The following is a 21,617-nucleotide window of genomic DNA, read 5'->3' as shown; positions in this document are numbered from 1 at the left end:
ACCCTATCCCCCATTCTTGTCTGCTGTTCAATCATCCTGGCCTTGTTATGACCCCCCCATTTCACACACTTGTCCTTCCCGGATTCTAATTTAATTCCATCACACATTAACATTCCACAGAATCAGTTCTTCCTCACTAAAAGTTCTGGGCCAGATCCTCAGCCAGTTTAAATTACTATTGCTGCATTGACTTCAAGAGAACTGCACCAATTTACATCAGCTGAGGATTGGCCATGCATGTGAAATCTTTTACACTGTCCTGAAAACAAACAGAATCTTTCTGCAAGTGTCATGCCATCAGAATCCATTCCATTTTAACCTTTTTAAAATCAAAGTGACACTTCTTCGAATCAAACCACATTCATGCTGATAGTCTACATTTTTTCAAAGAGGTTTAAAAATAAGATTCTAAATTCAAAATGAATCTTCTCCAGTTTATTCTTGGAAATCTTCAAAGGGAATGAATATAGAACAGGACACCAGCAGTTCCATTAGTGGCGGAACTACCATTAAGTGGATACATACTTGGTTAAATAACCGCAAACAAAGATCAGAGGGGAGCCGTGTTAGTCTGAATCTGTAAAAAGCAACAAAGGGTCCTGTGGCACCTTTAAGACTAACAGAAGTATTGGGAGCATAAGCTTTCATGGGTAAGAACCTCACTTCTTCAGATGCAAGAGGTGAGGTTCTTACCCAGGAAAGCTTATGCTCCCAATACTTCTGTTAGTCTTAAAGGTGCCACAGGACCCTCTGTTGCTTTTCGCAAACAAAGAGTAACTATTAATGGAATGATGTCAGACTTGAAGGGAGTCTCAAGGGGGGTTCCACAGGGATCTGTTCTGGGTCCATTGTTATTTAACATCTTTATTAATGACCTGGATGTAGGAATAGAGAGCATATTGATCAAATGTCCAGATGACACACAGTTACTCCAAACACTTTGGAGAATAGAGCTAAAATTCAAAGGGATCTTGATAAATTGGATAACTGGTCTATAGACTACAAAATGAAATTAAACAAAGACAAATGTAAGGTGCTACATTTAGGGAAGAAAAACCAATTTCACACAGAATGGGGGTTAGCTGGCTTGGCAGCAGCACTGCTGAGAAGGATCTGGGACTTGTGTATCACAACCTCAACGTGAGTCAGCAATGCGATGCTGTTACAATAAATAAATAAATAAATAAATAAAGCAAATGCAATTTTGGGTTGCATTAACAGAGGCATAGCATGCAAGTCACAGGAGGTGATAGTACTGCTCTACTCAGCACTGGTTAGGCCTCAGCTGGAGTAGTGTCCAGTTTTAGTTACCAATGTATAGAAAGGATGTACAGAAACTGGAAAGGATCCAGTGGTGAGCAACAAAGATGATCAAGGGAATGGAACGCAAGCCATATGAGCAAAGGCTGAATGAACTAGGTGTGTTTAGTTTTACCCTGGCATGATGACTGGCTGCTACACACTCATTTGCTCCAACTGACTGTTGCAGTCAGGTTTTTACTGCCATATACTTACATCAAATGTGGCCACCACAGCTGCTGATCCATTTTCTATTCAGTAATATCCTCTTAATTGACCCCCATAAAAAGCTGAGTCGTACTTAGCACAATCCCTTTTAAAATTCATATCAGGGGTTATACTTGGTGACTGGGCATGGAGCGTAGGTAGAAGTGAGGTATCCATGCAAATAGATGGTTAGTTTTAGGACTGCAGCCAGAGTACACAGATTTAAAAAAATGTTATAAAGTAATCATTCAAAAGTGCAGTGATTATGCGTGTTATTCTGTGCTTTGATTGAATAATAGTATTCTGTTTATTAGCCATTACGTATATGTTAGACATAGTTTACACCACATTAATGTGTATTATGAACACATTACTAATGTGATATACATTTTATACATAAGTGTTGGCCAAGTTATGCTAACTGAATATATTATGCTCTTCCCACATTTTGCAAAGCTGAAGTCAGATTTGGCATTAGCTAATAGAGAACTTGTCAAAGGCAAGATATATTCGTTCTATGTCCTACTACAGGTTTAGAATGCAGTATCCAAAAGAGAGATAAGAAAAGTACGGAACAAAACAACAAGATAAGAAACTGTTATGAACTGGTGGGTTGGATTTTAGTGACATATTGACAGTTTTGTATCAGAGGGGTAGCCGTGTTAGTCTGAATCTGTAAAAAGCAACAGAGGGTCCTGTGGCACCTTTAAGACTAACAGAAGTATTGGTGCATAAGCTTTCGTGGGTGGCTTCTGTCTTGCGTCTGATGAAGTGGGCATTCACCCACGAAAGCTTATGCTCCAATACTTCTGTTAGTCTTAAAGGTGCCACAGGACCCTCTATTGAGAGTTTTGTAACTGTTTAAATGCATATTTTCAAAGCACACCTTCTGTGTAAAGTGAACATGTTATGGGATAAGAATTGCTTCCCAGAAGAAGGGTGGATATGTATATCTCCTTTTTGTACTATACTGTTTTTTCTTTAGACAATATTCAAACTCCCAAAAATATTTATGCACCAAAACAACTGATTTTTTTCTCATCTCAGGTCAACCAAAACATTTTATTTCAATAATATGAAAAACGCTGTTTTGATTTCAACCTTTTAAAACTAGTCTAATTGGCTTAAATTTAAAAAAAAAAAAAAAAGAGAGAGAATCAATTTGAACCAGAAAACAAAATTTTTCATTTAAAAAACGTGAAAACATTTTTTTTGATAATTTCAAAACTATTTTCTTGACATATTGGGGTGGTTGGGAGGGAGGGGGTCGTGAAATTCATCAAACCTAAACCTGTTTTGCGAACAGTTTCAGTTTAGATGAATCAGCTTTTTTTGGATGGAAAACGATTTGTTGAAAAATTCCAAACCAGCTCTAAACAAGTAACTACAGCTTTCCTGGCCTTTCATTGCCTGAAACAATTCCACTTCAGTATAATTTTCAAACATATGCAAGTTCCTACACTCTGAATTGATAGTAAATACCTTCATTTATGTATCCATTCCTTCTGACACAGAAATAGTAAATATAATATTAAAATGTTATCTTTGCAAACAGTATTTTTCCCTAATTGATGCCGTAATAAAAAGCAGAATCAAAAACTAGTTTACTTTATAGCTCAGCCATTGGACTCCGAGTATGACAATGTCAGAAGCAATGCCACGGTTTAGCAAAGCAGTAGTCAAAACTTGCAGTTGTAATTAAAAAAACAAACAAACCCAAAACTTCACATAGCTATGCACTGTTTACCATTTTCACGTGGTGCAGTAATACAACAGCATAAATGTTTCATACCAACTTTTAGAAAGTTGTGCTCTTAAATAGGCACAACTATCATTTATACAAAGGCAGCAGTTGGGCATTCTTAGACCTGGTCCTAGTAGACAAATTGCCGGCTGGCTTTGTCCATACCACCGAGCAAGATGACAAACTGGCACACATAATTGCTCAAAATACAGGCCATTGCCTCATACAGAAAGAAGTGTTTCAACACTAAACTCAAGTAAATAGGCAGATCCGTAGGACAGGATGGGGGGACCTCACACCATCTGCCTGTCTTATGCCTAACTTTAGCCTTTCCTATAAGTTTCTCACTTTCAAAGTTGCTAAAATTTTCCAAGAGTACATAAAAAATGTAGAGTAACAAAAAAGTGTGTAAAACTGGCAAAATACCTGATTAATTATCTGCTGTTGTAATTTTTCTCCAGACGCTGAAAGAAAAAAGAAATATAAATAATTAGCTGTAACATATTTTAGTGAATAAAATGATCTTGTATGCAACAACAAAAATGAGGCAGCCAAGGAAAACAGAACATACGGTATGATAACCAACAGTGTACACAGAGGCTAAAAAAAGGATCTTTGAAAAAGAAATCCAGCCGAAGTGATAACACTAATAGAATGTAACATTTAAACTAGAGATTGAGAGCACTAAGGGGGAATTTGATGGATAGCCAGCCAAAAATATCAAGACTAATAATATGAAATAAAGCATAAAGAGATCAGAATCATTAAACCACCAAGGCATAATGAGGCAAATAAGGAAAGGAGGAAATTGCAGACCAGCTAAGTAATTTATTTTAATTGATCTTCACCACACAGGAAGATGTGGAAAACACTTATCCTAAACTAACATTTGAAGTCAATGAAGGTGACTGGCTCTGTCAGTCACTCGGAGCATCAAGAAATTATTAAAAGGTGGTGATGAAACTATGGAATCTAGATTGCAGTAATGTACCAGGAACATAGTTATCAGAATTTGGTGGGAAGTAAAAATATTAGATAGCTAACCTCTTAATAATAATATTCAATTTAACCTTACAAGCATAAGAGGAATGGGATATGGCCACTTTTGCACCCATCTTTGTAAGAAAGTTCTACAGGCAATTAGAGTTGAGTAAACAATTGATTTTTCAGTTCAATGGCTAAACAAAATATGGGTTAGTTTAGAACCAAAATTGACTTTTTTGTTTTTTCTCGTCCAAATAAAAAACCCTGAAAAAATATCATTAGGGTTGAACAAAATCTTTTGAAACAACATTTCCTAAACAAAATATTGACTTGAAATGATATTTCAACATTTTTGAAATTTCTTTTCCTGACAAAACGGTTTGCCAAATTACACCCTGATTCACAAATGGTTTCAGTGCTCTGAAAAATACATTTTTAGTGAATTTATTATTTGCCGTTTTTTATTTATTTATTTTTGCCTAGCTCCCTGGCAATTATTATGTTGTAAGGGATGGTAGTTTATACCAGCACACTATGTCATACACAATCTCGCACCATCATGCCAACACAGTTGGGCCCATAATCTGCGACAGAAGGGCTAGCCACATAGGGAAATATCCATCCTTGTTCCTGCATTTTGGAGATAGAGTATTAAGTGCAGGATTCTTAGCCAGCTATTTCCTGTCTACCATGCTCCATGGTGTCCTCCTAGAACATATGCTCTTTTGGGATGTATGCTCTGAAATGATATTGAAGTCTGCTAAACTAGAACTTCCAAAGCTTGGTTCCAGTTCAGCAATCTCAGGTAAGCCTTGCTTGGAAGAGTATTTTTTCCCCCCTTAAAAATCTGGAAAGCCCCAGTTAAGTCAATGATATAGTCTCATCTTGGCAACCACATTGAATTTTGGTGATCTGATTTCAAAGGTAGATGTTTTATTGTAAAGGAAGACATCCATTGGGTGGGTAAATGGGAAAAGAAGGTGCTTCCATACAAGGAAAAAAGACAAATATTATTTCATTTGGAAAGGAGAAGGAAAGATGTAGTGAAGATGTCATAAAATGAATGGTATAGACAGAAAGTCAATCATGCGACCCTGTTAATTACATCAGACATTACAAAAACGGAGACATTTAAAATGAAGATGAATTTCAAATGGTTAAATAGCAAATATGCTTTACGAATCATCTTAATTAACCTGGGGGATTAATTGCTGCAGGATACTACGGCGAAAAGATCAGTAGTATTTAGATAGTTTAGCCACATACATGAATAAGACTGACATCTACAGTTACACTAGCTAAATTAACATTGATGTGTGTGTGTGTGTGTGTGAGTGAGAGAGAGAGAGAGATGGCAAAGTTACTCCCCAGCCACAAAGAAATTCCATCTCATAATAACTTGACACAAATTGGTTAGTTGAATTATGGTTTTATTTACTTATTTTGACCTTCCTCTGAACCTCCTCTATAGTATATTATTGGAGACAAGATACCAGTCTGGATAGATGTTCATAGAATCATAGAATTCATAGAAGGGACCTCAGGAGGTCATCTAGTCCAACCCCCTGCTCAAAGCAGGACCAATTCCCAGACAGATTTTTGCCCCAGATCCTTAAATGGCCCCCTTAAGGATTGAACTCACAACCCTGGGTTTAGCAGGCCAATGCTCAAACCACTGAGCTATCCCTCCCCCCTTTTCATGTTACTTTATTCCATTGTGGGAATTTGTGTGTGTAACTTTAGCGCCCTCGTGGCCAAGATAGAGTCCGCTCTGCAGGTAGCTTTGGCCAAGAGAAGGCGCGCGCAGGAATGCAGCAAGAAAAATTTCTTCCACCCCAGGGGCACCTGTTTCAAACCCCCCAGAATGAACACATACACCCACAGGAAAAGTACAATGGATATAAGAAAGGGAGATATTTATTTACAGAGGGATGAGAGGAGAAAAACAACAAGGGGAAATATAGAGGGAGCAGTAAAACAGGGTTGCATTTAAATCAAGGCCCCACAGGCCCAGTGGTAGCACAGTCTGGAAGGGCAGACACTGAGCAATGTGTCTGCACACAGAGTTCAGGAGTCCTGAGCAAAGTTCCAGTCTGGTGGTGAGTCTTGGGTGCTTCTGGTTGTCTTCGGTGCCAGTGAACGTTCCCCAAACAAACCCCTCCGGTGCCCTCTTCTGCTGCTCTCTGCAAAGCCACACAGAGCAACCACCTCCCCACTTAACTAGCTAGCAACCTCCCTCCTTGTTACAAGCCCCAGTACTCACAGCCCCATGCGGCTCTGGGCAGCTGTGATACTGGGTCCAGCTCTGGCCTGTCCTTCTCGGGCGATTCCTCCCTGGCACAGTGCTCCTCCTGGCTCCTGTCCTGGAGTGTTCCCGATCGGCCACCCAGGTTCTCTGCTGCTTCACTTTGCGAGGGCCTGTTTGCTGCCCCCTCTCTCTCCCTCGGAGTTCCAGAGCCACTCCCCGGAGTTTCCCTTCTTTTTTTTCACTCCCGCCCTCCCCCCTAGGAAAAAGATTTAGAGGGGCCATGCTCTCTAAACCACAAAGGGGTTACATGTGCTTCTATCAGAAATCACATATCTTTGTAGAATCAAACCTAGTCTCAACCTTCAGGTAAAAGAGACAGTAAATGTATCTTGCGAAGTGCTACCATACAGTAATAGTCAGAAGTGTGGCTAGATTAATTACACTCTCTCTGCGAGGAGGTACTCCACATCCTTTGTGGATGACCAAGAACTTCACATTCACCTACATCAAGCTCTACATATATCAGCCATGGTTTTCTAGATCAATAATGATGGGACTCCCTTTGCAGCTTGTCAGTATCAGTCTTTAATTGGCCTGGGGGATTGCTGTTGAGTGACATTAGGCACTCTCTCTTCCAGGAATACTTACATAAATAGTGTCCCTTTTCATAAGAATGTCTTTGTACTGACATACAGAGTGTACAAAATATAGATTTTTTAAAGACTGGGTAACAGTATTATGAATTTTTAAATGTAACACAAGATATTATTAATAAGAAAAATGATCTTCTCTATTGATCCTCATCCTAAGCAGAAAAACTGAAAATAAGATACTATTGTAGGCTGTACCATAGAATGAATCTTATGATAATTATTTCCTGCATGTTGGTGTAGTATTTTTGTTTGGTAGATGTAAATGGTACTTTTTAGCTCTGAAAGGAAAAAAGGAAACATCATTTAGGGGAGACTTACTAGGTTTATTGAGATAATCTTTGTGAGAAATGGAATTAAATCTTGGGGCTAATTTTTTTAAACCTAGTAAGGTTTTCGGTAATAGAGGATTAAGGAGTATGTGTTTTAACATTCCTTAACGATATGCAAGTTGCTAGAAAAGTACAAGGTTTGAAATCTCTGGTTGGATCAACACTATTTTGCTCTGAGGTTTGTGGACTTTGAATACTGATGCTTTCCTGTTTTCTAGTATATTTGTTTTTAGGCTATTTTGATTCACTTTAAAGGAATTTTAATAGCTTTCTGTTGACAGCATGGACAGCTGGTCTTGAGAATTAACAAAAATTCACTTGCTGACTGAGGAAGGAAGTGACATCAATGAGTTTCTAAAGTCAGCCCAGAGGGAAAAGTGAGTTTTGTACAAGTAACCTTTTCATTTCATTGTACTTACAGTAATGCTTCAAGATGCAAATTGCATTGTCAATCCAAACCTAGGGTATCTACCGCAAACAAGCCTAAAGATGAAGTGAAAGTTTGAAAATACATCTGTGACAATTTTATAGACACAGTTAAGGAAAATTAAAAGGAGAAACTGAGGTACCATCCTTAGTTCTTTCTTTAGTGGTTTAAACACAATGCTATCACTACAATGGCAGTCACTTAAGCATCCTTATGAACTACCAGCGTAGAGGACTGTCCACTTTGGGAGAAAAGGGGTCAAACTCAAGGTCACAAGCAAACTGAAAATTGCATTTTCTGTTTACTCACTTGTTGATATTTGACCTCATTAGAAAACTACCAAATAGATTTGGCATCAGCAGCAGTCTCAGAAGAGACCAAGGTTTGTATTAGCAGAGATGTTGTGAATTAGGATTGAAGCACATTGGCACAGCCATATCAAGCAGCTTGCAAAGTGCTTCCATGTATTATATTTGGATCAGATCAATGCTAACCTCCTTTCACGTTAACGAGCACTATAAAACAATAAGAACATTCTGACTTGGGGGGAAAAAAAGATTTCTAACTTTTTATGCTTACATCACTACTTTTATGACTGAATCCCAGTCCCAAACAGCACAATCGGAGTTCTCTTTATTGAGACAAGAATTTGGCCCTTGGTTTCCATGCTCCTAAAAGACATACACACGTCCATCCATCCCCGCTTAACCTCCCACACAGTGTAGTCTTTTTGGGGACACTAACGGTGAGAATCAATTTTTTAATTCTACCACCAGTTTGAAAATGCTGGTGTTTTGATGATATGTCATGGCAGCTGTTCTCATGGCTGACTTTGGTAACCATTTTGCCCAGCTCAGCAATTTAAAAGTGGAAGATATGAGACATGAATTTCAAACTCAAAGCACAGGAGGCAATGGCTGATCAAAATTTCCAGTATCCAACCTTTAATTCCAGTCCTGCAGCTAATTCAAGAATATGGGTAGAGTCAATTGCTTCTGTCTATAAGCCCCCCAACCTGAAGCAAATACTCACCAGCAACCACATACCACACAACAAAAACACTGACCCAGGAACCTATCCTTGCAATAAAGCCCGTTGCCAACTCTGTCCACATATCTATTCAGGGGACACCATCATAGGGCCTAATCACATCAGCCACACCATCAGAGGCTTGTTCACCTGCACATTTACCAATGTGATATATGCCATCAGATGCCAGCAATGCCCCTCTGCCATGTACATTGGCCAAACCAGACAGTCTCTATGCAAAAGAATAAATGGACAGAAATCAGACGTCAAAAATTATAACATTCAAAAACCAGCTGGAGAACACTTCAACCTCCCTGGTCACTTAATTACAGACCTAAAAGTCGCAATTCTCCAACAAAAAAACTTCCAAAACAGACTCCAACGAGAAACTGCAGAACTGGAATTAATTTGCAAATTGGACACCATTAAATTAAGCTTGAATAAAGACTGGGAGTGGATGGATCATTCCACAAAGTAAAAACTATTTCCCCAAGCTAATTTTCCCCCTACTGTTACTGACACCTTCTTGTCAACTGTTTGAAATGGGCCATTCTGATTATCACCACAAACGTTTTTTTTCTCCTGCTGATAATAGTCCACCTTAATTGATTAGTCTCGTTAGAGCTGGTATGGCAACGCCCATTTTTTCATGTTCTCTGTGTATATATATCTTCCTACTGTATTTTCCACTGCATGCGTCCGATGAAATGGGATTTAGCCCACGAAAGCTTATGCGCAAATAAATGTGTTAGTCTCTAAGGTGCCATAAGTACTCCTCGTTCTTTTTGCTGATACAGACTAACACGGCTGTTACTCTGAAACCATTTGAAATGGAAGGAGCTCAAAATGCTCTATCAAACTGTTAATGCGTGTCATCAGGACGCACATGGGTAGTTAGTCTGTGGCAGACTAGTGTGGGGTAGATTCTCACCCCATCTTGCCACAAACTAATTGTGTAGACAACCCCTAAACATCCTTAGTCTCACTGAATTGGAGAACTGTCCTTATATTCACTGGATTGACTGTTAAATCATTTTAAAGCCATTTTTCTTCTGCCACAAAAAAGGTAAGACAATATTTCTAGCTGTTTTAGAAGAATCTGTGACAAACGGCCTTCCTATATGAACCTCAGGTTACTTAACCTAAAATAACATGTAAGGAGCCCATGCTTTTTAGAGTTCTCAGTGTTTTCAGTCACGTTAGTGTTTCCAGGGTAGTTTATTTTTAAATAAAATAAAATTTGACATTTACTTGAATGAAGGCTATAACGACTAAAATGTATTACAATGTGACAGATATTGGATACAAGACCATGCAGTAGTTGTTGCTCTCATGATGTACTGTAACATTTGTTCTTCAAATATCTTTACATACGCAACCTATGCAGAGAACAGCACGTAAGTATTCACACTCCATCACCCCTCCTCCTCCACACAAAAGAAAGCGATATTTGTGGAGGTTTGCAGATTAATCTGGCATAATTCCTTTAGATTTTCAACTACTTCCGGAGCACATATGATTAAGATCACTGGTTACAAACGTTTCTGTAAGGAAATATTTCTTCTGGTGACGAGTACTCAAAACAGCTTGCTGCTGTTTCTTGTGTTCGAACAGCCAGGCACATTATGACTCCTGACAGCCTTTTCCCTCCCTTAGCATAGAGGAACAGTGACGTGTTTCATTTCAAAAAGCAAAAGACCACTACTTTATTTAATCAGGTGCTCCGCACCCCGCTAAATTTCTGATATGGTGTGCACCATCAATCTCTATGGAGAGATCCTCGCTGCAGCCACTGGTCCCGGAGCCTCACCCACTGAGTCTGTGCCATGCTCAGCCCCACCTTCCAGCCTGGCATGCCCAGGTGCAGTGCCACTGCCCATCCCTGAGAGGGGATATGGGCTGTTGGACAGGGGGACCCCATAATTCATGAGTCAGCCACCTGCTGTCCACCCCCTGCCAACACAGGTTTGACCCCACCAGGCCTCCATCATGATGAGAGAGCCATGGGCTAAACTTGAGGGAGTGACATTGTGACATAGTGTTCAGGGGTCGCAGCTCTGGGTTTGTCCCAACTATCCTTGTTTCATGAAAGGGGGTGGGAGGACCAAAAATAAGTGAGTGGTGTTGTGGCATGGTGCATGGGGGTTGCGGGTGCAAACCTGAGTAGCACTGTGACACCCCGCAACCTCGTGCACCAGATCACAATGCCACTCACTCAATTTGGGCCCCACCATCCCCGTCATGATGGGAGAGCAATGGGGCAAACCTCTATGAGCAGTGCAGCATGGCTCCTCCTCGCCGTTACCAATGGTACGCACTGTGTGTAACGTGTGTCTGGCTGCAGGTGCCACTGTGTTTAATTATAAGATCCCTTAAATACATACATCCGCCAACTTACATGGCACTGTTGACACCCTTTGTACAATGCTAGCAATAAATGATTTTTTAAAAATCAAGCCATCATCCTACACTTTAAGGGGAAAAAATACTTACAGATGGTGAGAAGGGTTTGGGAAGTGAACACTACATGTAATCCACTGAAGGTTTAGGCTGTGTCTAAACTAAGAGGAAAATAAGTTTTGGGGCCTAGCTACTTGAGAGACTGCCTTTCTCCTTGTGCTATATTGCCACAGCTGGGGTTGTCCAAGATGCTCCAGCTGGACCCCTTCAATTTAAAGGAGGAGGCAGGTATTAAAGCAGGGGTAGGCAACCTATGGTATGCGTGCTGAAGGCGGCACGTGAGCTGATTTTCAGTGGCACTCACACTGCCCAGGTCCTGGCCACTGGTCTGGGAGGCTCTACATTATAATTTAATTTTAAATGAAACTTCTTACACATTTTAGAAACCTTATTTACTTTACATACAACAATAGTTTAATTATATATTATAGACTTATAGAAAGAGAACTTCTAAAAACGTTAAAATGTATTACTGGCACACGAAACCTTAAATTAGAGTGAATAAATGAAGACTCGGCACACCACTTCTGAAAGGTTGCCGACCCCTGTATTAAAGTGTTCTCTGTGAGGGGACCTCAGCTCTGGAACAGGCTTCCCCCTGCTCTGAAATAGCCCAAGACTATTGATCTTCAGGGCACGCTGCAAGGCACATCTATGTACGTGGGCTGTTGGGGAGATGGGCTTTTGAAAAAAATCAGAGTTATGGTGAGGAGGAGACTTGGAGTTCTGCAATCAGTTTTTGTTTTTGAAATTCATGGTGGGGGCACCTAGAGCCTTGAACGTTCCCCTTTTTATTTATTGTATAGATCTAAATAAACACTTAAACTGGTTGTGGTCAACCCTATTTTTATGATTGACCTCCAAACCAGTCACAGCCACTTTTGGAAAGCAAAAGGTAACGAGAAGATCTGGTAAATGACAACAATGCCTGCATTCCCCCACAACATGGCCCCTTGGCCTTAAAGAGAATGTATGGAGGTCCATTTTCCAGATGGGCAACTAAGGAAGAGAATTTATTACTGAGGGTTCAATATATTGCTTTCTCTTGGGACCTTGCACAAAAAAAAAAAAAAAATCTAAAATATTCCGGGATAAAGCTGACTGCTCCCCTAAAAATTCTTCATATTGCTGTCTATGTATAAATATCTCTTATCGAGCCTCTTTCAGTTGCAATGACATTTTTCTCCTTTTTGTTACATCAGTTTTAAACAAATTGCTTATTTACAACATTGCCTTAAAAATGTCCTTTAACATATTTCTGAACCTCTGTCTAATTATGCAACTGAATATGATTGCTGGGGCCCACAATGCATTAATTACATCTTTACGATATTGCATAATCCTTCTCAGCTGTCACGAGGCCAACTCACAAGTTACCCTGGCAATGTTAAACATAAAAAGAACTCCAAGTTGATCTTGATTGAACCAAATGAAGGAAAGTTGGCCATCTCAAAGTGTTTGAATTCTCACAGCATTCCAAGGTCTGCCTGGCTAATTTTTGGTGATTATTTTTGATATGAAAACAGACCTTTAATTGTCAGTCTCTAATAAGGATGCAGAGCTGTTCCCTGCGAGGTTCAAAGGACCCTGGGAACCTAAACATGTACGAAAGCTCAAGTAGCCAAATGTCTTGCGCTGATCCATGTGCACATTTAGTTTTCATCTAATGAAGTAATTACTTAAAAATAAAAAAGAGCAAAATAAGTTGTTCTGGATTTCATAAAGATGCTCTAGCATTAATAGGATTTTTTTTAGGGCCTTGTTCATTAACTCTTTTGAGCATAAGAAGGGGAAAACTGAAGATTCCATTCTTAAAAAAAAAAAAGGAATCTGGATCTGGGCCAAATTCTGAATGGACTCATACTCTGTGCAATCCCATTAAAACCAAGGAAAATACACAGGATATAAGACAGTGCAGAATGTGGCCCTTTACCATGTCTGCAGCAGTATCAAATGTTTACAAGAGATGTATAATTTTCTATGAACAAGTATTTCTACTATTTCCATTTGTAGTATAGGATGTTCATTTTTTATTGGAAAGCTATATCTGTATTGCTTTGTTTCATCATCATAGTTCCTTTAATAACTACACTTTCAGACATCAGAATGCTACATGCAGCAGTTTTAACATCACTGCAGTATTAATGTAACATTTTCCAATAGAATTCTGTGTGCATTTTCCATGTTTAATACGTAGTAGGTTTGTATCCAACAGATCACAAGAGTAGTTTGCTTAATTCTATTTATGTCCAAATCACCATAGAACTGCTTTGAAATCTATGTTTGTTTTTTCTGGATACCCCATGACTTTTTCAGATTTCTCTGCACTTCAAAAGGTCTAACGGGGCAAGTCATGGTACTTTTCCTGGGTTCCTAGTAATCTGCAATTAAGTATGCAAGGATCGTGGCTTAACATATGGATGCATTTTCACAAACGTTTTCACAGTGTGGACCTCATCATAATGCAATGACTGCCTTACAGACATGAAACTTCACATTCAGACTAATGAGGGATACCTCTTCTCCCATTTGCGATTACATAACATCCATGTGGCAACTACAATTGATTACATGGAAATTACATATTCTGTAAAAATGTCCTCCCGACTATTCTCTGAGTTTAGTTTTAATATTGGTCTCTTCATCTCTAACTAAATAGATAAACTAAAGGTACAGTACTTACTTATCCCACACAGAAATAAATCCATGAACCTGCACAGTTATCTCATCAACGCATTGTGTTGCTACCTTAGGCCACTTAGGGTCCATCTATACAACCCATGGCAATGAGCCTCCTAGCCCAGGTTAACAGACTTGGGCTGGCGGGGCTTGGGCTAGCACTCTAAAAATAGTTGTGTGGACAGTGCTTTGAAGTTGCGGCTTAGGCTCTGAAATCCACCCCGCTTCCTAGGCCTCAGAGCCTGAGTTGCAATGTCTACCTAGCTATTTTTAGTGTGGTAGCATGAGCCCTGTGAGCCCAAGTCTGTTGACCTGGGCTGGGAGGCTGACTGCTGTGGGCTGTGTAGACTTGGCACCACACCCACCATTTCTGCTTTGGTTTTGATTCCTGCCCAACTTCTGCCCACGTTGAACACACATGGCTTCACCAGCCAAAGTGAAAGTTGCAGTTGCGATGACATTAGAAACACTGGGGGAGCTATATGCAGCCCATGGTCTGCAATTTGGCATCTTCTGGACTAGGTCAACCACTGTTCTTTTTCCTAGAAGTGTAAGAACTGAAATCCAGCTCTAAAACATGCCAACCCCAAATAATCTCCATTAGATTAGACCATTTCTAAGACAAAGAAACCTGTGATCACTGAGGCAAGGGGTGAACAAAGTGACTCACAGTTCTGGGCTCCCCAAGAAAGTGTCACAACATGGCACCATAAGTTGCAACTAAGGAAAGCCCAGGGAGGCTTCCCTTTGAGTCACCTAATAGAACAACTGGGGCGTACACACGAGCCCACAAGGGTTCTCTTGTTTGAATCTCTGAAGCAGAAGCATGTCTGATGTGCACACAGCAAGTCCAGCTACGGATGGGGGAATCCAGCTTCTTGGCAGCAATTACAAAGTATAGTCCCAAAGCAGAGTCTCCATGGGAAGCCTAGTCTACAGCTAATACACGTCAAAATAAAATGTGTTTAATTGCCAATGAAACAGGAGGCCAAAAATGAGCAACAGAGAGGAGGGCAAATGCTCTTTCAATTTACCATAACTACATAAGGGTTCTCTACTGACTTGATACTGATGCGTTCCTTTATTTGGGACCACCCTAACTCATGCTGGGTAGTACTTTAGCCACAAGCAGCCTGTGTGACTGAGGGACTCTTGGCACCAACTGACAGAGGACACAGGGGTGCCTAACGGTTACAGGGATTCCCTGGGTTTGATATCTACATACTACCTCACGAAAGGGTGTCATATAAGAGCTCTACTGAAAGCCTGTCTCATATGGTCGCCATAACCATTGCAAAATGTATGTACTGATAACATGTAAGGAGCTATATAGATATACTGAAACTTCTATTCTTAAAGTCTGTGAATTGTGGCTTGTCACCAGAAGGTGATCAACAAGTTCCTTTCCAACAGAAGATATTTATCTAGCTGTCTGGCTATATGGAAACTGAGTATTGTATAGTTCACAATGGATGCCCATTTACAGTCTGAGCCGGATGCTAATGAAGGGATTGTGAAATCTTCCAGAGAGGGAATTTAAAGGAAGATAAACCAGCAGGAGGGAGTCCTGTTTGCAAGTAAAGAGGATGGATTTTTGGACTTCAACTGTAAGAGACAAAAATGCTCTCTGGATCCTTCACCTAGGAAGCAAACTGACCATGTGTTTGCTTCATTTAAAAAAAAAGGATCACAGCCAAGTCTGGCTGAAACACGCTGGAAAAACTTTGAGGTGAGCTAAACTTTATTTGACATGGCTGTGCCTTATTAGGTAAAACTAGGCTCTAGACTGGTGTTATGATTTTGTTTTATATGTAACCATTTGTTTCCAATATTTCTACTTGCTATCACACGAACCTCTATTCTTTATTAAATACACTTCTTTTTGTTTTTACTATATATACAGATCTAAGCCATATGCATGCGCACGGGGTGTGCCAGGTATGCCCGTGCACATTCTAATGCAGGGCAGTCAGAGCTGTGGGGGGCGGGGCTGCGTGCTCCCTCGGGGCTGTGTGTATGGCTCCATGCTGAGCCAGACGCTGCTAGGAGCCTGAGAGGGGTTGGATAAGGGGGGGGGCAGTCGGGGGACAGGGAGCAGGGTGGGTTGGGCTGGGGGAGTGGGGTGCTCTCACCTCGGGGGCAGCTCCCCCTCCCCAGCATCGCTTTGTGCAGGGAGAGTCTTGGCAGAGGCAACACTGCCCGCTGCCTCCCTCCCAGCGCTGACCCGGTTCCCAGCCCATTGGCCAGGAACCCCAGCTAATGGGAGCTGTGGGGGGGCGGTGCTAGAGCTCCCTGACCGCGCCTCCCCAGCAGGGACGGGGAGGGATCTGCTCCAGCTCCTCTTGCTCAGCCTGCCACCTCCTGGGGCTGAGCCGCCTGGGACCAGTGCAGGGGCCGGCTCATTCTCAGCCAGCATGGGGGAGGGGAGGGCTCATGTGGGCCCCAGGCAAGGGAGTTATAAGGGGGGCAGGCTCCCCCCGACTCTGATTTCCCTCCCAACCCCAGCTGTGACACTGGCTCAGCCCAGGCAAGTCAAATAGCCCCCGCCCAGCAGGCCAGTGAGTGTGGCTGTGGGGCAGGCAGGTGGGGGTGCTGGGACTCTGGGGATGGTGCTGGGCAGTGGGGGTCTGTGTGGGGTATTCTTGGGCCCCAGGGGGAATGAAAACAGCCCAGGTCCCCCTCCTGCAGCGTTCTTTGCTTCTCTGCAGAAAGTGAAGGAGAAACAGGGGTGTGTGATTGGGAATGTTCACGGCACAGTTTAGGGGCATTACCCCCCAAATAGAGGTGAGGGGTGCGGGGGCCACATGGGATGCAAGGTCACGCCACTGCCCCCCCGCCCCCATTTCTGTGAACACAGAGTTGCTGCAGCCCCGCTGAAAAAAGAAGGTGCTGCTCAGCTTCCTGGACTTTGCAGCTGGACACCACCTTCTGTGTCCTAGGGCTGGTTGAGCTCCCTTCTGTGTGCTGGGAGCCATCCTTCATTTTGTACAACAGTGAGTTGTGGGGTGGGACAGGGCAGGGGAAAAGAGGCGGGGGGGAAAGAAGGGGGTGGGATGCGGAGGAGATGGAACGGTGGGGAAGGGGCATGGGATGGGGAAGAGGATAGGGGAAGCGGGGACAGGGGGAAAGAGGCAGTTTGGGAAGGAAGAGGGTGGGATGTGGAAGAGATGGAACGGTGGGGAAGGGGCATGGGATGGGGAAGAGAAGAGGATAGGGGAAGTGGGGGCCCAGCGTGCAGATCCCCTTGGGAGCAGCTGGGGCTCCCCTGTTAATCAGGCCCCTCAAACCCTCACTTTGACAAGCCCCACCTCCCCTGCATCCGTACCACCCTGATGAGCCCCCCCCAGACACCCTCCCCACTGAGCCCCAACCGCCTACACCCAGACCCCCACCCAAATGAACCCCACCTCCCCTGCACCCAGACCCCCTCCCTGCTGAGTTCCAACCACTTTCACTTGGTCCCCCCTGCAGACTCCCATTATCCCTGCACCTGGAATCTCCCTGTACATCCAGATCCCCCACTGAGCTGCCTGCACCCAGACTGCCCCACACAGAACCCTCTTACCCTCGCCCAGCCAATCACCGCCTCCCCAGCGCTACACATAACCTTTGTTGACTTACATCAGTCATAGAGCTCTTCCACCACTGCGCTCCAGCTTGGTTGGCGCTCTCTGTGCCCGCCCTGTAAGTGCCATCATGCCATTGGTCAAGGAGATGTCCAGGGGGTGGGATTTGGTGGGTACTCTGTTCTGAGCTGTGGCGTGGTATGGGGGCTGGGCCGGGCAGGTTGGATATGGGCCAGAGGGTCTCGGGGGCAGTCAGGGGATGGGGAGCGGTTGGATAGGCATGGGAGTCCTGGGGGTCTGTCTGGGGGCAGGGGTGTGGTTAAGGGTCGGGGCAGTCAGGGGACAGATAGGGGGTAAGGTCGTAGGAAGGCAGTTACAGTGGGGGGGGGTCTCAGGAGGAGGCAGTCAGGGGACAAGGAGCGGGGGGGGTGGGAGTTCTGAGGGGGGCAGTCGGGGGCGGGAAGTAGGAGGGAGTGGGTGGGGGCGGGGCTAGGGCAGGGCGGGGGCAGGGCTAGGGTGGGGCTCCCTGGGTGCACACCCTAATGAAATGTGTTGCGCACGCCTATGATCTAAGTGCTGTGTTTTTAGCGGAGCTGTGTTCCAAGATGTAAGTGGCAAGTGGAGGTGTCCTGTTCCTTTGGGAATGGAAGATCTGGGAATTGTGAGAGTGTTCAGTGGAACAGGGGCTGGGCACTCTAGGCTCAGAGCAGTCAGGGGTTGGAGTGTGCCTGTAGTTAATCGGTCTAGAGAAAGTGGGGCCTGCAGAGACATGGAAGACAGTGCTTGTGTTGCCAGAGGCTGGTGGAGTTAGGGCATTGACCCATAGCACACACACAAGGCTTGCTCGCACTAAGGGCAGGTGGTATTGAGGTGCCTCATAGCCCTAAGTACTCCCGAAACATCACACATTGAAATGAATGGGGCTACTCATGCAGTAAACATTACCCAGAGTGCATAAGGATGGAGGATTCTGGTCCTTAGATAGAGACTATTCACAGAGTAAGGTGCTACTTGATATAAGGAGTAAGAATGATAGCATCTGGCCCTTAATCCTTGAGCACAGGATGCAAAAAATAAGGAGAAGGTAGCAGGTTATAGTCCTTTGAAGTAGAATGTTAAAAACTTGTAAAGTAGGGAATTTTCTCTAACAGATCTAATTTGTAGTGAAAGGTGACTGGAGGAGGAAAAGCAGAACTAAACAAAGGCACAGTGTAATCTTTCCTAATGCAGGTTTTGAATTAAGATTGGTCAAATACAATATAAAAACCTAGAACAATCCGTTGCTGCAGGGAGTACAAATTTATCCACATTTTATAAAACTGGAGTATGACCTTTTGCTACCAAGACCGGTGCTTGTATTCAGCTGCAGTTATTGGTAGTCATTTGTAAAAGGTCATTCATGGACAAGAATATAATATGAGTTTGAAAAGTGCAGGGGATCTGGTTTCTGCTTTTTGCCTCATGTGAGTCTCAAGAACTTTGGGGGGAAGGGAGGAAATCATTATTATGACAATCAGCTTTGGTTCTGAAATTGATTTGAATAATACAGGAGCAGCATATCAATTACAATTTGATATTTTTCGGCATCCAACTGTTCATAGCATCTAAATAATACTAATATTTATCAGTAATATATACATGAGAGAGAGAGAGAGAGTGCATTTTCAGGTAAGAGGTTTCTTGTTTGCTTACTTTAGATTTAATCAATTTCCTTTCAATAAAATATTTTAAAACCCATCACCTCTTCCTCCTTTCCCTAGAATATTATTATTAGAGCTCAGTCTTTTCATAACTGTTACAAAAGTAGGAGTGTTAGGTTTAAAAAAGGTGTATTTATATTAAAATCAATATAAAAAGTACCCCCTCCTCTCTCAAACACCCATATCCCTTTTGATTTTGAAATCTTTTTGCATGCTGAGTGATAGTTTAAGGAGCATCTCCCCGGGCAGCTCCACAGGTCTCCCCATCCATCCAGGCCAGCATGGAGCCCAGCTGGGGAGCTGTGGGGAGCTGCAGTGGATCGTCCACATGCCTGCGGTGCAGGGTGGGGGAGGCAGAGGGCAGCCTCAGGCCATGTCCTCGCCTCCCAGACTCCCCACCTGGCTGAGGGCCCGTGGAAGGTCCGCAACTCTGAGCAGGCTACCCATGTGGCTCTCCCCGACTGGGCTCCGGTGGGGAGTGGGGAGCCTCAGCCCAGCCACAGGAAGTAGAGCCCTGCAAATCCGTGGATATCCAAAGACAATTTTTGCGGCTTGGATGCGGATACACCATTTTGTGTCCATGCTGGGCTCTATAGCCCTCAAGGGACTGTGGAGGGGGAAATACAGGTGCAGTTATCCTGAAACTGACAATTATGACGAGACTACTGTTAACTTTTGCTATTAGAACATATTGCTGAAAAATACAGAGTAATAAAGATATTTCAAATGAATATGTATTGTTTAAAATTTCATTTGCTAACTGTAATTCTCTCCTCCTTTATTCCAGGCTTTGCTACAGGTGAAACATCCTGGATCCTGACATTTCATGCTTTACAAATATTGTCACATATTTGATTTCTGCTTTGGCAAGGATCTTGTGTTTACTTTAAAAATCTCAATTGCATCTCACTTTTGAGTGCCATCATTCCTATGCCAACTCAGGTACTGGCGGTGCTCAGGACACAGTGGGAAACAGCAGGGGAGATGAAGCAAGTTCATCTAGAGAAATCATTTCAATACCGTACACATTTCATTGAAAACATGCTAAAAGTTTCCTTTTAATTAAACAGAGAGTGAAAACAACAGCAGTAAGAGTTGTGCAGACATTATAAGGTACCCCAATGGCAAAAAAGAAAATGATGCATTTTGTGCCAAATGACGACACTGAAAGATTATTTATAAATAGATGTTTCATGTGCACTTTTAATGTTGTAGAGTCAAATGGGCCTTTAAAACCACACCTGCAAATTCTGCATATGCAAACATTTCTACCCCCCAAACCTAATACTGCTTCTTGCAAAGCAATATATGCACACACACAAAACCCAGCACTTGGGCACAATTTGTATACATAAAACATGCAGGTGCAATTTAATAGACACCTACTAGAAAAATGTAGCCATACTGCATATCAACAACTATTTATGTATAAATGTTTAGAAAACAATTTTGTAATGTTTATACTCACCATCATGAGGCAGAAACCATGTCATGCACAAGAAGCAGATCTAGAATTTTGCAACTGAAGTCGCAGCCATTTTAACAAATAAAAGGATGATTTAAAAATGGAAATCTAGTTACTACTGGTTGCATGTTGAATATTTCTAGCAAGTAACATGCATGAGATAATGCATCCATGGAGGACAATTTAAATGCTTATTTCACAAGCATGAAAAGAGAATTCTGAAAAAGTCCTTAGGACCAAATGACTACGTTAAAATATTTGTATTATGACTAAAAAGAACATGATGCTTATTCTTCCCTGGTGAGCTATATTCTCTTCCATCACATTAAAAAATAATCATGGTGTGAATCAGCATGTGAATTACTGACCAAATTAGCTTCAGCAAGTACTAAGTGACATTCAGATTATATTGCCATTATGCCCATGTAAATTACTAATTTCTACTGAATTGAGCATTTGGGACTGGACATTCCTCTTTTCTCTTGACAGAACATAGCAGATATTGATTCTGATTATCAATAAAACTTGACACTGTCACACTTATTATTCTTCCTGGGCAAGAATTTAAGAATTTCTGCTGATAAAGAAAAATCATTTCCAGTTAACCTATTACTGCTGTTCATTTGTAATGGGATACAATTCTTAATCTACAAACCCAAGTAAAAGAGATGTGGAAAGAAACAACAAAGAAAGCTGAAAAGCTATCTGTTGATTAAAGAGTAATTTGGTCTAAAACTAAAGCCACACCTATTACTATTTACATTATTTAAATAAGAAACTAAGGGAAAAAAGATGACTTGACAAGACTGGACTTCGAAGAACAATAC

General features: G+C 42.2%; 1 protein-coding gene across 6 annotated transcripts in view; it reads right to left on the bottom strand.

Moving 5' to 3' along the window:
* Positions 1-21,617, bottom strand: part of CHST9 (carbohydrate sulfotransferase 9) — a 263,682-nt gene that overhangs the window by 17,951 nt on the left and 224,114 nt on the right. For all 6 annotated transcript variants that reach the window (XM_054017233.1, XM_054017234.1, XM_054017232.1 and 3 more), the window contains one exon: positions 3,677-3,714. In XM_054017233.1, coding sequence (XP_053873208.1) covers positions 3,677-3,714 — 38 coding nt within the window. The remainder of the gene's footprint in view (positions 1-3,676; positions 3,715-21,617) is intronic.

The sequence above is a fragment of the Malaclemys terrapin genome, chromosome 2, assembly GCF_027887155.1.
Source record: "Malaclemys terrapin pileata isolate rMalTer1 chromosome 2, rMalTer1.hap1, whole genome shotgun sequence".
Classification (NCBI taxonomy): Eukaryota; Metazoa; Chordata; order Testudines; family Emydidae; genus Malaclemys; species Malaclemys terrapin.
Note: the sequence above shows the minus strand (reverse complement) of the source record. Positions and strands in the feature narration are given on the sequence as shown.